Source organism: Rhinolophus sinicus, chromosome 18, assembly GCF_057876585.1.
Source record: "Rhinolophus sinicus isolate RSI-liver-muscle chromosome 18, RSI-T2T, whole genome shotgun sequence".
In the NCBI taxonomy this organism is placed as follows: domain Eukaryota; kingdom Metazoa; phylum Chordata; class Mammalia; order Chiroptera; family Rhinolophidae; genus Rhinolophus; species Rhinolophus sinicus.
Window position 1 is genome coordinate 107,248,554 of NC_142518.1, and position 27,056 is coordinate 107,275,609.

Sequence of the window (27,056 nt, forward strand, 5' to 3'; positions counted from 1 at the left end):
AGGGCAAAAGCAGTGAATTTTTCAAGGCCTCACTTGGTTTGGTTTTTCTCTCTTGCACTACCAGGTTATATTTTACCTTTTCCTGGTAGTATTGTACAGGCAAGTAGCTCTTATCAGGAATAAATGATGCCACAAATCCAGACTAAAATCAATGAGGTTATGAGCTCTAAGGGTGAGATGCAGTTTTGTGGGCCTAAGTGTTTTCCCTGCTTACCGTGCTGCATCTTTGAAGCCAGAAGCCAGAGGCCTGGGGGTTGATTCACACACAGATCTCTCATTTTTGGACCCATGTATAGTTGCTCTATCATGACTGCATTCCCAATACCTACCTTCCCCTTTTAAACAAGAGAAATATTTGGAAGAAATAATAGAGGTCACATATGTTTTCACGTCTGACTCTAAAGATATAAGAAATGGAAAATGATGTACCAAACAAAACCACTTTTTGGTAATAACACTGTAATGTAAAAATTGTAGCCTAGAATTCTTGGAAATGGCTGCATCCCCCCGCCCTCTTCTTGGAGAGACTGGCACCAGCTATTTCGCTTTATTTAGCTAAAGGGAACTTATTTACCAGGGCCAAGTGCATTAATTAAGTAAAAGTGAGGAAAATAGCAATGGATGCCATTTGGTTTTCTGATGACTTGGTATGGTCATTTTCTGAAGCACTGACTTTCCTTAGAGGAAACTCATTCACAGACACTGGGAAGCGCAGGTACTGGCTGGTAAGCCTCAGAGCCAGCTCTCAAATACTGGGTGCCTCCATTCTCAGGTCTTGGTGCGTTGGGTGTGCTAAACAATGAAAGGAAAATGGCAGTAACCATGAGGTTTCCACTCCAAGAAGTCAGCTTCACCCTGTCATGTTTTAGCTAAGGTAGGGGTAACTAATTGACTGGTTGGAAAAATGGACTGATTTTATACTCCCTCCTCACACAGATTGCTTGGCTTAGGGAAGGGCCATGACTGGGGTGAGGCAGGTGAAGCACTTCCCCTGCATAGCATTTCAGGTGGCACACAAGACTCAGTAATCGAGATAAATAATATTTCATGTGCTATTTGTCAAAAATCAAAATTAATGTAAACATATCCACAATAAACAAAAGATCTAATTTTTCAGTGAAGACAGGTTGACTTTCAGTGCTCTTCTGAGCAATCTTGGAGCCTGAGGCAAAGGAAAAAATACTGCATTCATTTTGATTTTTTTAAAAATTATTTTCTTAAAATTCCATTTATCTTGATGACAGTTTTTTGGGCACCTCCTGCTCTCCCTGCTGTCCCCAACTCCAATGCCGTCTTCTCTTGAATTTTCCCTAAATCCTCTTTTCTTCCCTCTGGCTTCTCAGTCAGAATGGATTTTACCTCTGGGCTTCCACAGCACTTTCTACAGATCTCCTGGCAGCATTTGCCATGGTAGACCCTAATTATTTGTTTGGAGTGTCTGCCTCCTTCAGAAGACTGTGGCTTCCTAGAGTAAAAAGCCCATGTCATATTCTGTCTTTGTCCACAATGCCAGGCAGATATGCAGTAGGTGCTCAAAAAATGTTTGCTCGTTGTTAGAAACAACAAATGAGTGAATGAATGAGTTAAATGAATAAGTGAAAATAATCTTTGAGACTTTTAGTGCTTTCTTAGCAGGTTGACATTTGCCAGTGACCCCTAACTGTGACGTTGGGTCACTTGGGACCCTCTCTTTGGGAAATTGAAGTTTTATGGACAGAACGGGTTCTAGAGAACCTCCCTTTATGAGGCTTGAGAAGGGAGTCGGGTTTGCAAAACGAGTAATAAAGTCCTCTCCACGAACCCGCCCAGCACCGATTTCATTTCATGGCCTGTGGACAACTCAAGAATGACTCAGTCCCAGCTGAGCAAAGCCTCAGAGCAGAGAAGTGTTCTGCCAAACGTTAGCTTCCAATCATTGCTCTGGAAAGGCCTCCATGGCTTGGCTTTCCTCTAGGGCCTGGTCCCTCACCCGGGCTCTGCCTCAGGATAGGGGTGGTGATGCTGGGGGCACTTTCCCGAGATGCCAATCAGTGCCTGTGCCCCACCTCCCCACCACTGGGCCGGAATCTCCAGGGGGTGATTGCCCTGATCCTGATGGGCAGGTAGAATATGCCAGAACACTTAGGAGGCTAGCCTAAGGGTTCTGGGGGCTGCTTTACTTTTTTGAGAGCCACACTCTTACATATTTTTATGACAATGGCTAAATGGTAAATTGCCCTTAGCTGAAATGGTTCACCCTAGGGTACACTACTAAAAGAAAAGAAAGCACGCAAGATGCCACAAGTTATACAGTATTTATGATCAGAGCGGCAAAGTCAGTGTTGAAATGGCCCCTTGCAGGTGAAGTGCATATTATTAAGATTCAAGATCCTTGAGTTCTAATCCTAGCTGCAGGACCCTGGGAAATTATTGAATTTACTTATGGGCAAATGTTAATGAAAATGGTGAGTTCCCCATTTTTATTATTATTACTGTCATCGTCATCGTCATCATCATCATCATTTAGCAATTTAAGACAACAGAGTAGTGGCAGCACATGACAGTGTGGCTTGACACTGAATGACTGGTCTAACTGATTTCTTTTTTAACCACATTTAATCAATTGTCAGGTTTCTTTGGCATCATGTAGACACAGCCTGTGCTTTCCTGGGAGCTGTGTATTGATTTAGTGTTACGGAGCTATGGCTGAATGGCGAGTAAAAGTCATGCACCCCTAGAATACATACTCATGGATGCAACAGACTCTGCTGCGCCCAGTGTTGCCACATGACTCAGGGAAGCAGCACCTTCGGCATCTCCCCCTGACCCCTTGTCTCCTGCAAGCAACTCTCAGAAAGATCCCAAACCTCACTCATCTCCAAAGATGACAAGCCGCCAATGGGTCTTAGTCCCATCCCCTCACTTAAGGAATTAAGAAGACAATCTGTCTGTCTTTGCTTCCCTCTTTGCCCCAAGCCCTATGGCAACAAAGGCTACAAACATAGGCCAACCCAGGCATTCCAGAGAGAGAGAGAGAGAGAGAGAGAGAGAGAGAGAGAGAGAGAGAGAGAGAAGAAAAGAACCTGAAACAACTGCATTCCATTCAGGTTGAAGGTGATGCCATTTATATTCCCAAGAATAGTGGATATCATTCGTCTTCCCACCCACCCCTCCCCTCTTTTTATTCTTTCCTCCCTCTGCCCTTTCCCTCTGTTCCCCACCTCTTGCAAGGGGCCTGCTAGAGCTGGGGGTGGAGAGTGCAGTAGGGATGGCCCTCAGTGCCTGCTTTCACAGAGCTTACATTCTAGTCAGCGTGGGCAGACATGAAAAACATCAGCAAAGACAGAAACAGTCTCATTTTCGATTGCAGTCAGTGATTTGAATAAAGTATAATATGATGATGTGACAGTTACAGAAGTGAAAGAGGCCTCCTTTAGCCTGTGTGGTCTGAGACAGCCCTGCCTGTTTGAGCTGAGACCTGAATGATGAGAAGAAGCTGGTCAAGTGAGGATCCTGGGGAAGCTATTCAGGGAGATAGCAGCACAATTACAAAGGGCCCTGAGGCAGGGACATGCTTGGCTTGTTCAAGGAACAAAACGAGCCTTGTTAAAAAGAGTAACCTTACGGAGGATGAGGTCAGGGAGGTAGGCAAGGACCAGATCAGTGGGTACTTCAAAGGCTGAGATAAGCAATTTGAATTTTATTCTACGTGCAGTGGGAGGCCATTGGAGATGAAGCAGGGGAAAAGCATGATCTGATTTATATGTTAAAAGGGCACTTGGCTGCTGAGTGGAGAACACACTGTAGGGCGATGAAGAAAGAGGCACAGCAGGCCAGCTACTGAGGCTATTGCAGTGGGGCAGGCGAGAGATGATGGCGGTGTGTGGGATGCAGAGAAATGAATGGATGGATGCAGGAGATATGTTGTTGGTGGAGTCAGTAGGAGTTTGCTGATGGATCCTGTGTGTGTGTGTGTGTGTGTGTGTGTGTGTGTGTGTGTGTATTGAGTGAAAGGGAGGAATTGGACATACCTTCTTAATTTTTGTATTGATTGGCCTGGAAAATAGTGATACCATTTATTATGCTTCATGTTTATTTAACTAGAGACTCCATAGGGTTTTTTTTCCCCCAAAACAAAGGACTCTTCTTTGCCAAAGAATAATTAAAATTTTATCTTTGGTGCGACAAGAGTAAAATAAAATAAAACTTTACAGCACACACATGGTAGATAACCTCTTATGTTGTGTTACACACACTTGTTTGTAGGCTATCAAGTGTCGTGGGACTGAATTTCAGCCTGGGCTGTCTCCCTCACAAGACAGTGAGCTCTACTTGAGGGTAGACAGGGCACTCTTTTCCTCCTGGAGCTTCTAGTGTCAATGTCAGTGTCTGGCACGTGACAGGTGTTTGGCAAATGCTTGTTGAAAGGAAGGAAGGAAAGAAAGACAACTGCCCTCTGCAGAACTTGCCTACGTTTTATTTCCAATGGTTATGAAATTGAAGGGGATACGAAAAGGGAAATAAAATAAGGGAATCTCTGCAGAGTGAGAAGGAAACCTCAATATACCATGAAGGGAAAAATGTGATAGAATAAAACAGCAAACATGCTGTAAATAATTTTCCCTCACTGTGGAAAGAATCAATAAATCTATAGTGGCACTTACCTGACTGTCTGGCAATATCATAGTATTTAGGATTAAATTTCAACTCTACTTGATCATTTGAATTCAGTCCCCAATACATTTTAAATATATATATATTTTGTTCATGTCTAAGACATTTAGGATGACAGATATACTATCATTAAGGTATATTCAGTAACCAATGAGGAAATTATTAAGGAAAGGATAGTACAAAATGCCTATGCAATTATAGAGGAGCTGCCTCATTCATTTGATGCAATAGAGGCAATGAACGGTCTGGAAGAAAGCTATTTTCCTCCAAAGCTTTTGGTAGTTCCTTCTTGATCAGAGATAAAAGCATTGACATTACTCAGCATGCTCTTTTAGAGGCATCTTGTTGTGGCCACACCTGCCCTTTCTCACCCACCTGTCTGCTTTACCATTTTACGCCATTTTTCATTTTTAATTACTTTTCATTCCTCTCCATGTTTTTGCTCTTGCTCTTCCAGTGGTCAGGAAGACATCTCCTTCAGCTTCTCTATCTCCAGTAGCCTGATTACCTTTCAATGTTCAGCTCAAGTGCAACCACCTCCATGCAACCTCCTCCAAGCAGCCTTCCTGATTTCTCCAGGTTGAATTTATACTGTGTTTCCTCTGATTTATTGTATGTTGATTTTTTATGGCTGTTTCACACAACTACACTGTACCTATCTTCCACAGTCCCTAGAGAGTACATTCCCTAAAGGAACTTAACTGAATGCTTAAGTGGAATTGCAATAATATCATGATCCCTTTTCTCATTCTCTTCCTCTGCGTCAGAAAGATGTTAGGTAAAGGGGTGGCTGCTCTTATAGCAAGTCAAAACAAATGCAAGGTCTGATACATTACATGGAATGGATATGAAGAAGAAAAAGCATGGGTGCGTATCAGTAGAATTTGGGGCATGATTGGGGAAAATTATGCTAATGACCAGAAAATTAGTCTCAACCCTGGAAACTGGCAATGAAACAAAAAAATCTTTGTGACTACAGCCCAAGATTTTACCATAGTGTGTAGTAGAATATTTGAATATTTCTCTGTGCTTGGAGGAGCGTCATACAATTCATCTCTCATTTTTTAAAATATATGTGTGATAAGAACAAATTCTGTACCTCTTGTATTTTATCTTCTTAGGTTGTAAAAAACTGATATTTTTCACTTTACTCAATATTGCCCCAAAAGTATCAGCAGCAAAAAATTGTGAATATTTTTATTAGAGATTATTTGTTTTTTTATTTCTAGGAAACAGAGCTGGAAAATTTTTAAGGTCATTAGCCATAATAATTTTAAATACATAGTCATTTGAATATGTTAGTTTTAGCTTTTAGGTTCTCTATCTTTAGCTTTTTCCATTTTAAGTTAATAATAATAAAAATAAATCTCATGTTTATTAGCTTTTTTCATCCTAAGGTATTTAACAAACCTTAAGGGTGTGACTATAATGTAGTAATCCATATGCTTGCTTTTCAGTTAATGGCCCTGAGAGCATTTGATTACAATTATTTCTATTTAATTGAAATTGCCTACAATCAACAGAAGAATTGGGTCCATAGTTACTTAAAAGTACAAGTAGAAATCCTTGTCAACCCAGTTAAAATGTCTTTGAAGATAGTATGCTAACAAAGGGCCTCCATATTTTTAAACTCTAAAATATGTCTTTATTCCTATTCTCTCTTCTTCCAATAACCATCTGTTGCATGACCACTATGTTTTGGGATCAGAGTATAACCCCCAGGGATCAAACACCAGGTGAGCCCCCTCCCATCCTTAATAATTTTCAGATAGAGAAAACCATTGGTCCTGAGAAGCTGAGTCATTCACCTTTCAAGATCTCTGACAGTCTGGTGATTTTGCAAAACACGCACAGGTTTCAGGTGAATTTCACCTAACTTCGAATCTCACTTGGTACCATTTTATAAGCAAGACACTAGCAAAACACCAAGGCGTCACTATTAGAGTAGACTCCCTATGAGGCATTTGGTACTTTTGCTTCACAGTATTTCATGCAATTGAAGTTCATTATCTGTATGATTATTTAATGCCTGTCTCCCATGCTAGTCTATGGGGTAGACTTGAGGTGTCCAGGGACTGTATCTGTTACTCAATAATGGTCCCTGGAGAAGGGCACACAATCATAAAGCAGGGAAATCTAGCCGTTATCTCAAAGTAAAGCCACATGGTCATCAAGGCCACGACTCACATTCCTGTGGTCAGGGGCCCTGGAGTGTTCGAGGATAATTTATGGTGACATTGATGAAACAGTTCATTTAAATACTGTAACTGCTGAAGTAGTCTGAAATGAAAAAGTCAGCTCATGGTTGAGCAAATACCTGTTGACCCCTTATCACTCTCTGATATACCATCGTTTCAAGTGTTTACTCTCAAATGCTTGAGTCCTAAAGTGACCCAGGAGGGATGAACTGACCACGACTGTTTCACACACATCCGATCTGGTTTCTGAAAATGAAGCACACACTCATCTTTACTCAGCCCGTTGTTCTTTGATCGGTTAAATGATGCTATAAATGGAGGACTGTGATAGCAAAAAATAAATGTTTTATCCAGTGCTAGGAAAAGCTTTAGGGGAAAATTTTAGCCAAAGAACAGATTCTTTCTTGTTTCTATAGAAACCAGTAGTGATCAGGAGTGAGGTATTCTTTCAAGTGTACGTGGTAGTAAGGCCAGCTCAGCAGTCGCCCGCACACCGGAGGGCTGGTGTAAAGACCCACTGGCTGGAGGAGCATCTCTTGTCTGTGTCTTTTTGATCTCATTGGGAGTGGGGGTCATCTTGCTTGAAACCCCGGCTTCCTCACAGGCTGAGTAGGGCTGCAGTCCAAAGTTGCTTAGCATCACAGGGCCAGAAAGGCTTTTAACAGGAATCTCTTCTCAAAAGAGGAAGATAAACGCAAGGAAAGGTCTACTATCAGCTGTCAACATGCCTTTAGACATGCTCCTTGCCATTGAGCAGTAAATGTCGTGTTTGTGTCCTGACCAGATCACTGGCCCAAGCCAGCATTTGAGCCATTGGATGCTAGGAGAATTTGTTGACCTTCCAATTTGTCTACTTCCATCACATCCTTTTTTAATGATATTAAAATTCAATGTCTCCTTTTTAGTTTCATTTGTAAAGCTGTTACATTCTTGACAAGTGAATGTGGGGCGAGACTTAAATCAAATTCCAAGGCAAATACTTTTCTAAAGCCTAATCAATACTACAGCTTTAAAATGATTTCTTCAGTCTTTTAAATGAAGTTTAGGTCAAACGTAATGACAGGATGAAGCAGACACATTTTGCTTCAATCTGACGTGTCCCAGAAGGTACGAGGAATATCTAGTAACTGACAAAAGGGTTTTCCGTTTGCTTGACATTTACTTTGTATGTAAACAATCCAGTATATTGGCATGTCAATGTATTAGTTGGTGGTGGTCCAAAACATGACGTGAATTCAGATAGTATTTCTTCCTGCTCACAAATACACACTCCTGATCAACAAGAGAACATTTATTGCAGTCTTGCCTTGCAGTTGGCAGAGCAGAATGAATCATTTTGAAATATAAACTTCCTCAGCTCTAAAATATGTCACAGGAAAGCACGAGACATAAGGGGAGTGGATTAGGAAATAAAAGGAACATATTTAGTAGTCTATAGGTTATAAACATTATAGATTGTGATTAATAAAATGCAGGGACAAATGTACAAATTTCCATTTGGTGAGCACGGGTTAAAAGCTGTGTAGTTTCCTTGAAGCTGTATGTTGGAGGCAGCTTTTTGCAATGTGAAAGGGTATGGGGTAGCCTCTTACTGGCTGTGTGACCGTAGGTAAGTCACTTCCCCTCCTCTGAACCTCAGTTTCCTCATCTATAAGATGGTAATAATACAAGTATGGTGTTGATGATGACAACGAGGGAGAGGACAGGAAGGTCTCTTTCATAGGGTTGCTGTAAGGTTTAAATAAGAGAATTGCAGAAAACTCTGCACATAGGAAGTGTACATTGTGTGTAATGTTCCTTTCCCCCTTCCCTACAAGTAACCATATTATTACTGAATATTTCCCTTTTACCAAGCTTTCAGCTGTCATCTCTCTGCTGTTCAATTAGAACTAAAGTTTTGCTAAAATATACTTTGGCAGAAAAGTAAACAAGCTTCCCTAAATGAGAAACATACCTGGAATGCGAAATACCCCATATTTTCTAGACACATTTTTATTTCAGCTTCTTTTTGCCTGGGAGTACAGTTAGGATATAAAATCTATCAAATCCCTCTATTCATTTAATATTAAGAAAGCTTGAGATTTGCTATGACAGATCCAAAGTTTTTCTCAAGAACTGTGAGTGTGTTTGACCTCTGGGGCAGAAATCATAGTATCAGCCCTATCTGACATTAGTGTTCAGAAGCGCTTTCTATTTGTGGATGAGTCCTGCTTGCCTAGCATACATAAGAGGGATTCAATAAATATTTGTTGAATAAATAAATGATAATATTATGAAATGACTTTAGAAGTGTAACGCTTACCAAACAAATCTCAGTAGATTTGCTTTGACGATTTTTTCCCTCCCACACAATCATGTGTAATATCAGCCCACATGCAACATATGAAAAAAGGATAGTTGTAGGTAGAATGGTAAGAATCCTTGTGTCTGTTTCACTGCCTTCACTGATGTATACCAACATCTCCTACCACCTTCATTGCTTGTATCAGTATTTGACTGGATCAAGATGCAGACTGTTTACAATTTCTACTAACCCCAAGTGCCCAGCATGTATTTGTGGTGATCTGTAATCTGTAGCCATTATCACCATCATGTAGCCTATTTTGAACCCCACTAAGTACAAAGCATTACGGTAGCTGCATAGTTATGGTCCCTCAATATGCTAATGATGAAATTTCACATCACCCAAAAAGACATCCTCATTATTTATGAAGAATGAGTCAGGGTGAGGAGGCAGTTATGATTTCCTCCCTGATTTCTTGACTTACTTAGCTCACAAACTCATCAATCTGACCCAGACAACCATTACTCTTCCTTTATTACACACCATACACACAGCCAGAACAAGACTTGAAGTCTCATAACATTTAGGAAAATAGAAATGTGCATCTTCAGAGAAGAAATGTGGAATGTATAGTGTGTGTTGTTCCTTTTCATTTCCAAGATGGCGCTACCGACCGTTCTGCTGATCTGGGCATGCCAGCGTGACTGGAAGGGCCAGTGCGAGATATGGCAACGCTTCCACCTGAGATAACCAAAGTTCTTCCTTGGCACCGTGCCTTTGTTTGCTAAGGCTGCTGTGACAAAACACTGCAAACTGTGGCTTAGAGCAACAGAAATGTATTGCCTCTCAGTTCTGGAGCCTGGAGGTTAGAAACCCTGGTGTTAGCATGAAGACACCAAGGGGAGAGCTTCTGGTGACCTCAGACGTTTCTTGGCTTGTCGATGCATCCTTCCAATCCTGCCTCTCACAGTACCATCTTCTTCCTGTCTTCACATGAATTTCCCTCTGTGTGTGCCTGTGAGTCTCTGTGTGCAAAGTGCCCCTTTTTATAAGGACACCAGTCATACTGGATGAGGGCCCACCCAAATGAACTCAACTTGACCATCTCCATAAAGATCCTGTTTCCAAATAAGGTCACCTTCTGAGGTCCTAGGAGTTAAGATTCCAACATAACTTTTTTCGGGGGCAACACATTCAACCCATAACAACTTGTCCTTGCAAAAATTTGTTGTCTGCAGTTGTGCCTCTGCCACTTGGGGTCCAGAGGAAGCCTTAGCTCAGAACTCAAACTCCAATCTTTGGAGCTGCTTGCTGGGCAAGGCCATGGGCTACTTATTGTTGCCCAGACCCCATTGTTAGGTCACTTGACCTGAGGCCTTGCTTCTGTGGATCCTTAAAGGTAGACGTGATTACCATACCTGATTGGCTATAGCAGCACTGCTTTCCGAATATTCTGGAACTCGGATTTGTCACTAATTCAGCCTGAATCGCCTTCTACCCTAACTCCCACAGCAGTTCATCCAGATTGGTAAGTTTAACTGGATCTGAATGATATCAAGAAAATTGAAACTTTGGGCAAATTTAATTTACATGGGAAACCAGATGGCAAAGCTGTCTTGGCATGTAAGTCAAGGTAGTATTGATTAAAGGGAGGATTTCTAAAAGTCTTGCAGCTGCATCGTATTCCTATGGGAAATGCTGCTAACACAATCCTCCTAGCCGAATAATGCCCATTTTTACAAAAAGTACTGAGTTCACTGCTTCAAAAGCAGGCACTTACAGTGCAACATTCTCACATTAAAGCTACTAAAAGCTTTTGGGAAAACTGAGGAGGTTCATTGTCCCAAGGACAGATGAATACCTGATACCGTATTTCCCTGAAAATAAGACCTAGCCAGACAATCAGCTCTAATGTGTCTTTTGGAGCAAAAATTAATATAAGATCCAGTATCATATCATATCATATCATATCATATCATATCATATCATATCATATCATATCATATCATACCATATTATAAAGACCCAGTCTTATAGTAAAATAAGACAGGGTCTTATATTAATTTTTGCTTCAAAAGACACATTAGAGGTGATTGTCTGGCTAGGCCTTATTTTCAGGGAAACACGGTAAAGTATTGATGGTCCAATCTAAGTAAGGGTCAACACAGGGTCAGAAGGCCAGTGGTAGGTGGAATAATATCTCCAGGTCCATCTGCATATAGGAAACACTTTCTAGAAATTATGAAAAAAAAAATCCTCTTTTAGAGAACTCCAAAGGACATCATCAAGAAAGCGAAGACGGAGTGGGATAAAATATTTATAAATCATGTCTCTGATAAGGTACTAGTATCCCGAATATACAAAGAACTGATACAACTCAATAATCAAATGAAGAATGAACCAATTAAAAAGGAGCAAAACCTCAAATAGACATTTTTTCGAAGAAGAAACACAAAGGATCAATAAGCCCATGCAAAGCTACACAACATCCTTAGCCATCAGGGACATGCAAATCCAAACCACCATGAGATACCATACCATGCACTCTAGGATGCCTATACTCAAAAAGATAGGCAAGAACAAGTTTTGGTGAGGATGGAGAGAAATTGGACTTCTTATACATTTCTGGTGGGGATGTAGAATGGTGCAGCCACTGTGGAAAACAGTTTGGCGGCTCCTCAAAAAGTTAAACATAGAGTTCCCATATGACTCAGCAATTCTACTCCTAGGTATATATCCAAGAGAATTGAACATACAGTCACACATGGAATTGTACATAAATGTGGATAGTGCCTTTTTTATGATAGCCCGAAAGTGGAAACAACTCAAATGTCCATCAACTGATGAGTGCATCCACATACAAAATATGGTTTATCCATACAATGGGATATTAATTCATCACAAAATGAATGAAGCAATGATACATGCTACAACATGGATAAACCTTGAAAATATTATGCTAAATGCAGGAAGGCAGACCTAAAAGACACATCTGCTGTATGAGTCCATTTATGCAAAATAGTCAGAATAGGCAAATCCATAAAGTGGTTGCCAGGAGCTGATGGGAGTGCAGAATGGAGAATGACTGCTAATAGGTTCAGGGTTTCTTTTTGGGGTGATGAAAATGTTCTGAAATTAGACAGTGGTGTTGATTGCACAAAGCTGTGAAATACAAGAACCATTGAATTATATACTTTAAAATGGTGAATTGTATTTATATGAGTTATATCTCAGTAAAGCTTTTATAAAAAAGTTTCACTCACTAGCTTTAAAATTCATTGATGATTCATTGAAACAGTAACTAGATCCATTGTTTACAACATTGCCCAACACAGTTTTTTTCCAGGGAGGAATATTTTATCACTGGCATTTAGAATTGCTGCTGCATGATGATTATAAATAGCAGACAGACTTAAAAAAAATTGTTAAGGAAATTACATTGGAGCACATCAATCACTTTAGTTGGGTAAGAATCACCAGGCTTCTGGAAAAAGATACACAGAAAGGTCTCAGTGCTGGGCCAGCGAGTAGTGACAATCAACACTGTGGTTTGCTGGCTTTCCCCTTGGAAGGTCAGCCATTCAGTCTCCTTCAAGCCTCTGGGATGAGGGTAAAAGGGATCAAATATATGGTGATAGAAAGAGAACTGACTCAGGGTGGTGAACACACAATGTGATATATAGATAATGTATTACAGAGTTGTACACTTGGAATCCTGAAACCTATGTAACTTTACTAACAATTGTCACCCCAATAAACTTTAATTTTAAAAAAAGCCTTTGGGACCCTGATCCCTGGCACCTCCACTAGAGGGGGGGCAAGCGAGATAAAGGAGACTGGCAAGGAGTGTGGTGTGTTAACAGCCTGGGAGAAATACAGTATGGACCATATAGGAAGTTGAAATTCTGGCCTACCTTATACTTTCTTGTGTGTGTCTGTGAAACGCAGGTTGATACTAACCTTGTGTTCTTTAAAATGGTGATAAAGCCAACATTTTTTTTCAAGAATAGCGTGAAATAGACATTAAAATTAGAATCTGTTTGAGTTGAACATCAGGGTTAATTTGAATTACATTTTTTAGCAAAGCATGTGGGGAGGAAGGTTTTCCAGTCCTGGCAACAAGTTGGAGTTCAATAATGTAGAGATGTGCGATTTTAGCCTATGGAAAGTGAAGCTAAAAGGCGGGGAAAAGGGAACATTTTGTATATTTGAAGAGAAAGGAAAATCATAATTCAGCAATAAATAAGTATTAGCTGTCACCTTCTGATCTGATGATTGAAACCAAGAATGTGTGGCAAATTTTCATTTCTCAGACTCCAAACTGAAAAGCTTAGAGCTGGATTTTCTTCCCCCTTCACATCGTGTACTCTGACTCGATAAGGAGGAGACAGAGTATAACAATCTTTTAGGAGAATAAATATAGAGGTTATATCAGTGGGATAGTGGAGATTTAGCCCAATCTATATTTCCCAAAACAGCATCGGGGTTTATGATGACCTGTATCATCCAAAGAAAAAATAAATAGTGTTCAGAAAGGGTTTAGTAACAATTGGATTTTATCATTGTCTGAGTCCTGAAAATTGGTAACTCCTGTCTATAGTATACTGATGGTTTATGAAAATAATTCAGTCATCTGCAACAGCTCCTTCATGCTCCACAATATATGGTCAATTCTCACCAATATATAATATATATTTCTGATATGTAGATTATTGCCGAGCCTCCTTCTCTGGTGACAGAGGGGAGGGTCAGGTTTTTGTGAATGGATCTGATTGAATAGCCTTGTTAAGTGTTGGTGTTGACAAAGCCAAAGTTAGTGGATTCTTCATTATGATTCATGGCCTCTTGTAAGCAGCAGCGTGACAGACTGAACCATAACCACAGCTCTGGGTCTGGTTGCTTTGATCCTAGCCAGCGACCTGGAAATCTCTCTTAATAATAGGAGCACACAGATTCGTTCCGTAGCACTGCAACTTGTTTGTTTTTGTTTGGGTCAGTGTTCATGGAAGGGGATGTGACTGAGGATGTTCCATCTCAGGCAGGACATGGTGGGCTCAAATGGTGGCACTTTCCCCTGCCCTTGTGCTTCACGAAGATGACTGAATAATTCGATGCTAGGTGGCTTTGGCCTTAGCCTTTACCCACCTGCTAATATATACTAACGGCTGCATTTACTGGTACTAGACCACATCTTTTACTTACTGTGTCATTTAAACCTCAGCAAAAAAAAAAAAAAGCTAAGAAGTACACATTATTATTTCCATCATTTTACAGATGATGAGACTGAGCGTCTGAAAAGTCCATATGGAGAATACTGTCACCTGCCTCTGTTGGGATATTGAATGGATTCATGAATATGAATATATGCATAGTGCTGGTGGACTGGGGTGTGTGTGTGTGTGTGTGTGTGTGTGTGTGTGTGTGTGTGTGTGATTGGTACCTGAGCACCAGGCCTGGGGCACGAGAAGCCCTCAGTAAATGAGAGCCATACTTCTTTTGTCTTGTACGGCAGTATTTTGCCAACGCCTAACAGGTTCAATAGATAGTAGTTGAATTGAATTAAAATCTCACTAAGTAGATTTTGCAAGTTGGCTTTCCTTCTGTAATTAGCTTTCTGACAATGTGAGTGGTAATTGGTTGATGGAGATAATAATTAATAATAAAGGTTGTTTATTTGTGGGGTAAGCATTTATCACAGTTTTCACTCCTTTCCATCAGCATTTAATTCACAAAAGGCTCATAAGTTAACTATGGTGAAATTATATTACTAAATATTGAATAATAATTACAATACATGATATGTTTTTCCTTTAATTAGCAAATAGACTGTTCATTATGTTTTAGATAATTGTTACATGTCATTTGATTTTATTTCTTTATCATTTGTGGCAGGTGATTACAGTTCCACAGGGTATAATTTTTTATAACATTATTTTGAAATTTGATTGCAAGATTATGCAGTACAGAATTTAGTATATTCAAATCGCCCTGAATTCTCTCTCTTTCGTTGCTTCTGGAAAATTTGCACTTCTCTTTTCGTCCCTGTATATACATGATAAATAAGAATTCAATATTAATGTAGTACAATAATGGTGTGAATCTCTCTAAATGCCCCAAATCAGAGACCTTGGACTTGAACTTGAAAACTTCCACTTGTTTCGCATTGCAGTAGCCATCTCTTTGCAAATCAGTCTCTTTTGGTAATTAAATGCAAACAAGACAAATGTAAATAATATAATAGATAATATTAAATGATATATAATAATATATATTACATAAACATTATCTACGTACCATTACAATGTAATACAGAGCGTAAAATATTATAATACATGCAAATGAAAATAACTGCAAATATTATGTCACCAATCCCAGAACTAGCTCAAGAACATGCAGTGATAGCTGCTAGCTTTCCTCTCCCGTCTTTGAGTAATTGGGCTGCTAACGCACCTCATTGCCCTGCTACCGGATTGACATTGCGAGTTTAGCTATGACAGGAAATCAGTAGCTGTGTTCGTGTTGCTTGAATACACTCAGACCTCCCTGCCTCTGCTTTGATAATGTTATTTATGATGAAGGCGAGATCACAGGCTGCACAAATTATGGTTATTGTGGTATTCAGGCATCGGCGGGAATGGCACCCAGATGCCTAGTCACAATTTGTCTTATTAAGTTGATTATCTGATTTCTTCCAAGTTCTGCAATGTCTAAATGGCAGCCTTCGGGGGAAAAGTTTCATAGAATTAGCACTGTTCTATGCAAGGCAACCGAGTTGGTTTAAAATCAGATCCTATCAGAGGAATGAGCAGAGACTACAATTATATGGTCTTACAAAGATTGTTAAGGTACTAAACGTGAAGCAGAACTCTTTCATTCCCTCATTTCATTTTGTTCGAAGGAGTTTAAATAATGCTGCTTAATGCTATCAGGACGATGTCAGGACTTCAAGGGAATAACTTTCCTATTTAGATTTGGTCATGCAGTCTGTTTAACAGCTCTTTCCTTTATAATGGTATGTTGCGATTCCCAGCATTCCTTAGGGCATGCAGGGAGAATGGCATGGACCTCTTGAATAATTAATATGGTTTTCAGAGCAGTAGTCATGGAAACCCAAGCAGTGTCACTTATTTGGATTATAAGAATTAGGCACATTTTGAATATTACATTTAACCCAAAGAGGTGGCTGTTCTCCAAAGAAGAAAGCATTTTTCCCAATTCCTCTGGCTCATGAAATGAACATAAGCTTATTTATTTATTTATTTTTTTGGTGTATGTGAAACTAATCCATGCTTTATCATAAAATTGTTTGTATGTTTTTGTGTTTGAATTGCTTAATTGGCTTCCTTTGCTCTATATTTGGATTTTCTGTTTAATTGAGATGTTTCACACACGGGTTTCTGTTTTCATACTTTAGCTAGTGCTTTTCATGGTCACAGGTTATTCCTTTTTTTATTCAAGAAAATAATGTGGAACTTAATTTACAATCAAATGCCATAGACCACTCACTATCTTGAGTATCTCTAAGGTATCACATCCTTTGTAATGCTGCCCCAAACCTCGGTTGATATTAGGATGTTGAATTGTCAAGGGTGTTAGACAATTGCCATTTACAAAAAAAAAAAGACCACAGTCTCCCCATGAAGTTTCTAGAACTATTCTGGTAGATCAGTTGTATGTTTCTTTGTGTGTGTGTGTCTAAAAAATGTGTCTCTTCTGAATCGATATCGTCATTACCTTGGATGTGTGTGCGTGTGTGTGTAGTGTGTGTGTGTATGCGTGTGTATGTAAGAAGACAACCAGGCAATAGCAAGAAGCTATCATTCAGTCTCCAGTAATAGTGTACGTGTAAAGAATAAGAATAAATGGAAGTTATTTATAGAGTGTAAACCCTCTGGTTTCATAAACCATGTTATGCTGTTATTTGCTCACGTTTATTCCACAAACGTCTGTAGTGTCTCCCAAACTCCTGCTTTCCTGGACTCATGAAGGAAGTGATTAGGAAGACCATTAAGGAAGAATGCAAGAGTAAAAAGGGTGAAGGAAAGCCATCACCTCCTTTGGTTACATCTTCTAATTTTCTGGCAGACTTAAAATTGACTTTCTCACAAGAATGAACCGTCTCATGGAAGCCCACACATATTTTGACTATTTTGTTATGTGCTACCCCTTGCCAAGTACCCCTGAGTGGTGGGGGTCCTCCTTGGAGCCACAGATTCTTCTCTTGTCTTATGTTGATCTTTTCTCCATAGGGAATGCGCTCAGCGGGATCATCCTATCTTTACAGCAATGCCAGAGTGTCTCACCTGCATTAGGTTCTACCTCCTTTTCACCTCTCAGGCTGTGCTTGTATTTAATTAGGATTCTGACTGCATTGCTGGCCAGGCTTCCATCCATCTGTTGATAAGTTGCAGATCCTCTGCGATTCTTTTTGGAATTATGCTGGCCTGATGCTTCAGCACAAGCCCCAAATTCCTTCTCCGGTCTCACAGTCGGTGCATCATATTACTGTTTTTATTTAGCCGTGTGTTGTACTTATTGTAGCGCTTGGCATTTAATTTTTTTTTCTCTGAACTGATCCGGTCAGAAAATTCCAAATACCTCTAATTCAAGGTGCCCTTTCTTATATCATATCACTGCTGCTTTAGATTTTTGGAAATTTGCAGTCATGTGTTTATGAGGTTTACCTGAGTATAAAGCCTTGTTGATTTCTTCCCATATGCCTCTGCTGTCTCTTTGGCATTCCCCTACTTCCTTCCTTCCTTCCTTCCTTCCTTCCTTCCTTCCTTCCTTCCTTCCTTCCTTCCTTCCTTCCTTGTTTTTTAAGGGCTAGGCTGTCATTTACAGTGGTTTCCCAGCATCCTTCCTCTCCTCCATCACTTTTTCTAGCTTGTTCCTACTGATCTTTGAGGATTCTACTTGAGGCTCATCTCTTCTCCTTTTGTGGTACCTGCCCCTCCCAGACTGAACCAAATGTCCTGTGTGCAGGCCATGCCACAGCATGAGTAGGTGTGTCCCACAGACCTACTTCCATGCTTGCCCCCACAGCCCTGAATCTGCAAGGTTCTTAAGGATATAGACCCTGTCTTATTTATTTTTCTATCTCCAGCCTTTTGTACAATGTCCAACACATAGGAGGTGCCCAACAAATGTCCCTGACAGTATGAGTTCTGTTTTAAACTCTGAAAACATTGTCAAGATGCTTTGTTTTGTTACCTTGGATAACTTTTGCGATCTATAGATGTGGTCTGGTGTTTTTTAGCGGGGGGTGGGAGGGAACATCATGGGGCATTCTGAGATACTATATTTGTCACCTAGCTAGCACCCTGCAATATAAAGATATTGAATATGTATGTGAAATATATTGATTTAACGAATTCAATTGTTTTCAAATTTATCAATTTAGAATGTACATCCATTAAAGAAAATCATGTGGAGGGCGTCAGTGACTTCAATATTTGAATCTGGCCTCTTAGGCAAATGTTTTAGAATGGTACTCCTCCCCCCCCAAAAAAAATGACTACATTCATCACCACTGTCACCTTAATTACAAATGAAAAACTCCATTGGAGAGGGTTTCCAGGGGTTCCTCTAGAAAGGACACCTTTTTCCCAGAGGCTATGCTTACACATTACCCTAGTTGCCGATTTTGCTTCTAGGCTGGAGTCAACTACACTTGAGTCTGTGTTAGCATGATAGCTATGCTGTTTTGAAGCATCAGACACCAGGGCTCTTGTAAACTTATGGAAAATGTGTCTGTGATCAGGAATGCAGCAGCAGACAAAATCAAACAGTAATTTGAAATAAAAATGTTTTTGTTGTGACAATTAAGCAGCATTGTTAGTCTCCATATGCTGAACTGAAAGCCCAAGTATGTCTGTAATTGATGGCTGAAATGGCTGAATATAGCCTCCGTGTTTGTTACCAGATTGTCTCCAACATATTTTGTCTGTAAATAACACTGGAGTACTACACACATCTATAGGGAGCTAAATTTCACCTGAGATACACATGCACAATTTTCTCAGAGTTCAATGCAAGGCCAAGCACAATTTAGTTCAGTGAATAACAGGCTTTTATCAGAGACATGTATATCATATCCACATGTGTTTTGAAAAATAAAGTGATTGTTGTCATTTGCCATAGTAAAAAGAGAGTTGTCTGTAGTAATATATTTAAATGATGCTATTAGTCATTTATGCCCCCGCTGTAAATGCTGTTTCATGTTTGTTTTATTAAGTATAACAGTATAGCAAGAATCTTTTGATGCTTAGAGCCTTGAGTGAAAACTGGACTAAATAAAATTAAAGAGCGATCACTGCATGTAGTGTGTGGAAATTCAGTTAAAATAGTTTTATGTTTTGTGACTGTGCCTGGGAAGCTTGTCATGAAACTACCAGCTGGGCTGTGTTACATTCAGTCTGCAAGGTGGCCGAATAAACATGATAAAATATGAATATTTCTTTAGAGTAAATACTTGTGAAGTGCTATGCATGACAAGGAGAAGTGGCAGGATTCGGCACAGCGTTCTTGACTGAGATTGACAAGGAGAGGATGGACAGCATTTCTTTTGCAGTCACATTAAGCTAATTTCCTTTGAGGCCTGCATCTCTAGCGTACATTAGGGGTAATGTGGCTTTATACATTTTCCAGTGCTAAGCTAGGTTACTGCCTTCTCCTCTGCTGCCAAGTTGGTATTTGTTCAGAGACTGCGATCTGAGCCATACATGCTCTGCTGCTTAGAACTGAGTTGCCACTACGGAACTAGCACAGTAGTTAGTTCTCCAAGGAACACTGCGTTTCCTTGGGTAAACGTGCACCTTCACATCCAGTGTCTTTGTGCCCACTACCTGCTATTCACCAGACGGCTGCTACTAGTTAGGACTCAGGGAGGCCTGCGGTTATCGAATTGAATGCGGCTTCTAGGGGCCTTATCCTTGGAAGGAGCCCATTACCTTTTGTAAAAGAACCCCAAAATAAAACATGGAGGTCATTAGATATTCCTTGTAAGATGAACACAGTTAAAATAAAATGAAAAACGTAATTTCCTGTTCTTTAAAACAATGGTTTAATTCGAACAGAGCTATAGGAAAGGCCACATTTTTTTTGGGGGGAAAGGTATTTGAAGTTAGTCAATTTGTTGACGGAATAAGCTTATAATAGCTGTATTAAAAAAAACTTTGATCAGTGGTTTGAGATGAACCAATTTTACTTCTTAATATAAATAACAGGAAAGATCCACTTTATACTACTATTAAAGCTTATTTTCTCTTTTAACTTTTTATTTTTACATACTTTCAGACATAGGCATACAGAAAACTTGCAAGAATTGTGCAAAGAATTCCCCTATATCTGTTACCCATATTCCCCCAGTGTTATTCTACATTTGCTTTTTCCTTCTCTCTGTCTAACTATCTATGCACTTTTTTTCTGAATTATTTGAGAATAAGTTGTAGACGTGGTTCACAGGTTGTTAGTCATAGTAAAGAAGTTAACATTGGTAATGTACTATAATTTAATCTAGAGATATTCAGATTTTGCCAATTGTCCCAATAGTGTCCTGTATAGCAATAGAACTTTCAGGACTTATGTGTTACAGTCAGTCTGTCTGTATGGGTTCTTGACTCTTCTTTAATGTGGAAAAATGTCTCAGTGTGTCTTTGCTATTTCATGACCTTGGTATATTTTTAAGATTATAGGCTGGTTACGCTGTAGAGTGTCCTTAATGTTGGGTTTGTCTGGTGTTTTCTTGTGATTAGAGTCAGATTGTGTACCAGTTGCAGGAATATCACAGAAGCGATGTTTTGTTCTTCTCAATGTGCCATATCAGGAGGCACATACTGTTGCTTGGTCCCGTTCCCAGTACCAGCTTCCTCCCCTGTCAAGTTAGTATTATCCCCTTTGTAATTACTAAGTATCTTATGGGGAGATTCTTTGAGACTATGGAAATTATCTTGTTCCTCTTCAAGGTTTCACCCACAGCCCAGTAAAAAAAGTGGACAGAGTGTGGAAATAGACATTTCATCAAAGAGGATACACAAATGGCCACTATGTACACGAAAAGATGCTCAACGTCACTAGTCATCAGGGAAATGCAAATCAAAACCACAGTGGCATTCTACTTCACACCCACAGCAATGACTATAATTGAAAAGAATCATAAAAACAAGTGTTGATGAGGAAGCAGAGAAATCGGAACCCTCATACATTGCTTGTGGGAATATAAAATGGCGTAGCTGCTGTGGAACAAATGTTTGGTGAGTCCTCAAAAGGTTAAATATAGAGTTACCAAATGACCCAGGATTTCCACTCTAGTTATGTATTCAAAAAAAAAAAGGAAAACATATCCATACAAACACTTGTATATGAGTGTTCATAGCAGAATTATTCACAATAACCAAAAAGTGGAAACAACGTAAATGCCTATCAATGGACGAATGGATAAACAAAATATGATGTATCCATAAAATGGAGTATTATTTAGCCTTAAAAGGAAATGGAATTCTAATACATGCTACAGCATGGATGAACACTGAAAACATCACAATATCCAGTCACAGAAGACCACAAATATTATATAATTGCATTTATACAAAATGTCCAGAATAGACAAATCCATAGAGACAAAAAGTACATTTGTGGTTGTCAGGGGCTGAGAGAGGGAGAATGGAGAGCAACTGCTTAATGGGTACAGGGCTTCCTTTTGGGTAATAAAAAATATTCTGCAATTAGTGGTGATGGTTGTACAACTCTGTGAATATGCTAAAAACCACAGAATTAGTATCTGTTGATGATTCATTGATGATTCCATTGAATCAGTTATTATGGTGGATGCCAAATGGTCGTTTTTCAAATTGCATCATTCCTTTGACATTCATGTTGGCTTTAAACTTTCCTCTTTTTCCCTCCCCCCTTCCTCCTTTCCTTCCTTCCTTCCTTCCTTCCTTCCTTCCTTCCTTCCTTCCTTCCTTCCTTCCTTCCTTCCTTCCTTCCTTTTTTCTTTCAGTCTTTGGTGTGGATTCATACGTTTTTCAATGAGCTGTCCTTTACTATTGTTATATTTTTTCTCTTTTAAAAAATGTTTATTAAAATATACCTAGCATAAAACATTACATTAGTTTCAGGTGTACACCATAGTTATTCAACATTTATATACCTAAAGAAGTGATCACCATGATATGTCTTGTACACATCTGACACCGTACTATGCTATCACAATATTATTGACTATATTCGCTATGCTGTATATTATAGCTCAATGATTTATTTTATAACTGGAAATTTGAACTTCAGCCTCCGCATAGCAGCTCGTCTGCTATGGTCATGGCCAATCCTCACAGCCAGTCAACCTGAGGGTCAGTCCTACTACTGATGTACCAATAGCAATCAAGGCTCAATTACAACAGCAGGACACACACAACCCACAGAAGGGATACTCCTGGAGCACCTGGCTCAGGTGACTGGGGAGACTGTGCCAGGACCCCACAGGACATCTACTACATAAGGCTACCTGGCCAACACTGGGAGACATAGCAGCCCTACCTAATATATAGAAGCAAACATAGAGAGGCAGCCAAAATGAGGAAACAAAAGACACATATCATTCTGTGTTTTTAGTGGTCAAGTTGTTTCCAGTTTGACCCATGAGAGCCCCGTTAAGATGGTTTCTGTGTCCTTTTGACATGGCCCCATCATTCTTTAAGTCTTTCCTTACTTAATGCATAAAAAATACCCTGGTTCATCTTGTACTTTCTGTCTTCCAGCCCTGGACTCAGCTATTTTCCAATGAATATCTTCAGTGGAAAATGGCATTTAAAAATCAATATCTGGGAGCTATGGGTGCTTATTGTTTCTGGGATGCAACTGATTCTAAGCGCTTTTAGCAGCAAGAGCTAGAAAATACGTGTGTACAGATATGTGCTTATACTCGTATGCATACATACATACACACATGTATATTATATAGTTCTGTAACATATTAGGTTAGTGCAAAAATAATTGCTCTTTTTGCCATTATTTTTAACCTTTTAAACTGCAATTACTTTTGCACCAACCTAATATCTTTCGCATAGTTTTCATATATATTCATATAGATTTCTATGTATATGTATTTCATATAGACTTGAAGATATTAATATCTGTACATATGATGTACATATGTAATGTGTATATGTGTATGTGCACATATACACATTGAACATGGTAAGTTTGCACTCATACCTCTGATTCCAATCCCACACCACAGGATTCATTCTCTCCTTTTCCTTTTCCATATTTATAACTCCCTTCTCTGACATTGAGAAATCTGGATCTCATTACTCACTGCGTATTAACTTATTTGCTCAATTCTAGAATACACAGAAAGTAGTCTCAGAATTTCTACCTCATGACACTATGAAAAGAAGACTACTAACTCCTGTGCAATATTCTCTTAGGTATCTCTCTGTCTTTACCCTGAAGGTACATAGTTGAGAGACTATTTCAGTATTGCCTAAGTTAGTTCTCTGTCTTTCCTCCCCTCCAGTGTGGTTATGTTATTCATCTGAAGTACAGCTCAGTTCATTTGTTTCTTTTGGTGTTTTTGTTTCCCTGTCTTTATTTATTTTCCTTCCTTTGAGATCACTGTGAAACATTAACATGGTTCCAAATGTCAGAACTTTTTAACTTACAAATATATCCTGGATCTTACTCCATATCAGTTCATAGAGCTCTTCTTCATTTTAAAAGTTGTTTTAATTAAACTCAACTCTGGTAAAGGAATCTCAAATAAGTTATTGCTTCTTTACCAAAAAAAAAAAATGTCACTTTATTGTTTATTTTGAAACTTATTTTGAAATTCTGGGATCTGGGACACATTTTAAAATGATGACAGACATTAGCATCCAAGAGAGAAAACTAGGAAAATAGTTGCTGTAATAATTGAATAGTCAAGGAAGGGACTAAAAAACTGAATGCTATCATGTCTGTTTACCAGCTGTTAAAGTGAGGTGCCAGGGTCAGCTTGACCTAGTTCTGTGTCCCTGGGATTAAATCCAATCATCATCCCTTTTTTACTGAGTATCTACTTTGTTCCAAGTGCTTTTCAGGACACAAAAGAAACATGAGATTCGGCTTCAGACCTTAAGGAGTATCAGATTTAATGGAGAAAGAAGACAAACAGAAAATCAGAAAGAAAACCAAATCTTTCAGAATTCCATAAAGTGGAGGTGCTGTTCGAGGATGTTAGATCATGATGTGACTTATGGATTGTCCCGGCTTCCAAGGAGGTCATGACTATTCTGAGAGTTCAGAGGACTGCTCTAGTCAGTTATAGGATGTCTGAAGGATGAGATTTGAGATGCTTTTGGAGATCACATGGGTAGGTGAGCGGAATGGGGAAGCCATTGCAGAGGTGGGACAGCACATGGGTCCAAACAGAAGGAGGACATCCCAGTGGTTCTGACGAGAGCTCCAGAGTTAGACTGCCTGGATTTCATCTTTGGCTCTGACATTTATTAGCACTGCTGTTCTGGTCAAACCACTTATCTTTCCAGGTGTCAGTTACCTTCTTCTATAAAATGGAGGGATCATGGCACCTGTCACATAGAGATCTTGTGAAGCTTACCTGACATAACCTATGCAACATTTAGCACCGTCCCTGGCATATAATATGCTCTCAATAAATGTTCGCTATTTATTGTGTTAAAGGTACAAATGTAAGAAAGCAGGGGATGTAATATAAAAAGGAAGGAATAAACCATTGTGATTGGAAAAGAATGTTCAGGATGGGTATAGTGGGAGGTAGAACCTGAATATATATGTTGAGACTCCATTGTGGAGGGAGCAGCATAGTAGCTAGTATTTATATGGGGCTTTCTGTGTGCTGGGCACTGTTCTCTGTGGTTTATATATATCAATGTATTTATTTATCTCACCAACACTATGAGATAAGTATTACTTTTACCTCAAATTATAGGTGAGGGCAAATTGAACCACAGAAACGTCAAGTAACTTGCCGAAGGTCACACAACTTCTAAGTGGAGGATCCTAGGTGTCAGATCAAGGAGTTTGAATTTTGGTCTGTAGGTAACGGGGAGTTATTGGTGGTTTTCAGTGATATGTATAGGTGTGCAGGGGGTTATTTATATGAACTGCCTTGAGTTAAGTGATTGCTCCGCCAGCCTCTGCTATTACATGGGAAGAGAGAGGAGAGAGAATTAGGATAGGGGAAGACCGAGAAGGAGCTGGGGAGGAAGGGAGAGGGTGAGGGAGGGAGAGGGTGAGGGAGGGAGAGGGTGAGGGAGGGAGAGGGAAAGGGAATGAGAGGTAAAGAGATATCAATCTAGAGCCAAGCAAATGAATGGATAAAGACAGTTCCTCACTTTAGGTCACCTCCTTAGTTCAGTAGGTGTGCATTTAGGTGAAGTGTATGCATTTTTCAAACTTGAACAAATATCATTTTCTTTTGAAAGGGTTCTAAATTTGTTTGCTGTTGATTCACCAACACTGAATGTGAAGTTGCACACATACCCTTACATGTTGTAAAGTAAATACTAGCTCGGCAAACACATAGCATTAACCAGCCTTGAGTTACAGGGTTTTGTGGATGTTTGGAGAAAGTTCATTATCTCACTTCCGGGAGATATTAATTGTGGAAGTGGCAGAATTAGTGGTGGCAGCACTTTAATTAACAGCAGATAATCTCAGCCACACCATGATGGAAATCCTTTTTAGGCTTCTGCAGTTTCAAGAGATTAATATACCACTTGTGTTCATTTTAGGTGACATTATCTTTCTTTTCTCTCACAAGTGTACATTATTACAAGAGGATAATACTCAAATCATTGAACTAGAGTGGTGATAAGTGTTTTAGTAAACCTATGGAAACACTTATGAATTTGAGCTTTGTCAGTCTGCAATTTAAGCAAATATATGCTCAGTTCATCTTCCCAGGGCAATTTAAATATTTGAAATAAAGATTCTCCAGTGTTTGGAGAATGGGGCAGATATTGGACTAAGAGGCACTCTTCTGAATACTTTTACATATTTCATTGGTGAGTGAAGTACTTTTTTTAATATACATTACCATTGACATCAATAGATGATTTAAATAATAGAATTATAGGCTTCCAGAGCTGGCAGGAATTTTAGAAATTATCTGGTCTACCCTCTTCATTTGACCCAATAGGGAGTGAGTCATAGAGGGTCAATTATTTGCCCAAGGTTGCATACCAAATAAAGCCTTCTATCCCTCAATCACCCTTCGCTTTCTTTCCTCTCTTTCCTCTTCCTTCCTTCCCTTCTCCTTCCCTGCTTCCTGTTTTCTTCCAACAAACATTTATGTACTGGGAACCTTCTAGAAGGTGTTAGACCCCATTCTGGACACAGAGGACCCAACAGTGAACAAGGTAGCAATGCTCCCTGCTCTCATAACCCCAGCCCGATGCGCTTACTGCTTATTTTGTAGAATGAGCACTATACTACTCTATTACTCTGCTAGGACTCACTGACTGACATAATCTAGAGGGGGAGATAGCTTCTGCATTAAATAAAAACACTTGTAACATTTCGCAGCCAACCTTTTGCATGTTTTCGGGGACAGGTACAGGAAGAGACTATTAGTTTAACCTTCGTTCTAACAGTGTTTCCAGAGCCAGAAAGGCCAACCACTCCAAAATTGGATGACCAATGGGAAATTATTTTAAAACATATTACTCATGATGAAAAAGCGTGCATTTTAGTGTATGAATATTTTATTGAGCAAAGTGCCTGTGAATAGCTTCAGAATTTTGTAATATGCAGCATGAAATATGTAATAAATTTCATAATTGAAAAAAGAAAGGTGATTACAAAACCGTGGCTTCAAGGGGGCTAATGACTCCTAGAAAGAGCACACCAACGCATAACCGCTACAGCATTAGTGTGCTAGATCTTGAGAAAAGGCT

At 39.4% G+C, this 27,056-nt stretch overlaps 1 protein-coding gene across 8 annotated transcripts in view; it reads left to right on the top strand.

Annotated features, from left to right (window-relative positions):
• Nucleotides 1-27,056, top strand: part of AFF2 (ALF transcription elongation factor 2) — a 477,377-nt gene that overhangs the window by 57,498 nt on the left and 392,823 nt on the right. For 4 of the 8 annotated variants that reach the window (XM_088795303.1, XM_088795305.1, XM_088795304.1 and 1 more), the window contains exon 1: nt 5,180-5,232. The exons of the other annotated variants lie outside the window; for them this stretch is intronic. In XM_088795303.1, the coding sequence (XP_088651429.1) occupies nt 5,195-5,232 (38 nt within the window). In that variant the 5' untranslated portion in view covers nt 5,180-5,194. Of the gene's footprint in view, nt 1-5,179; nt 5,233-27,056 lie in introns of those variants that run through there. 8 annotated transcript variants of the gene reach the window in all.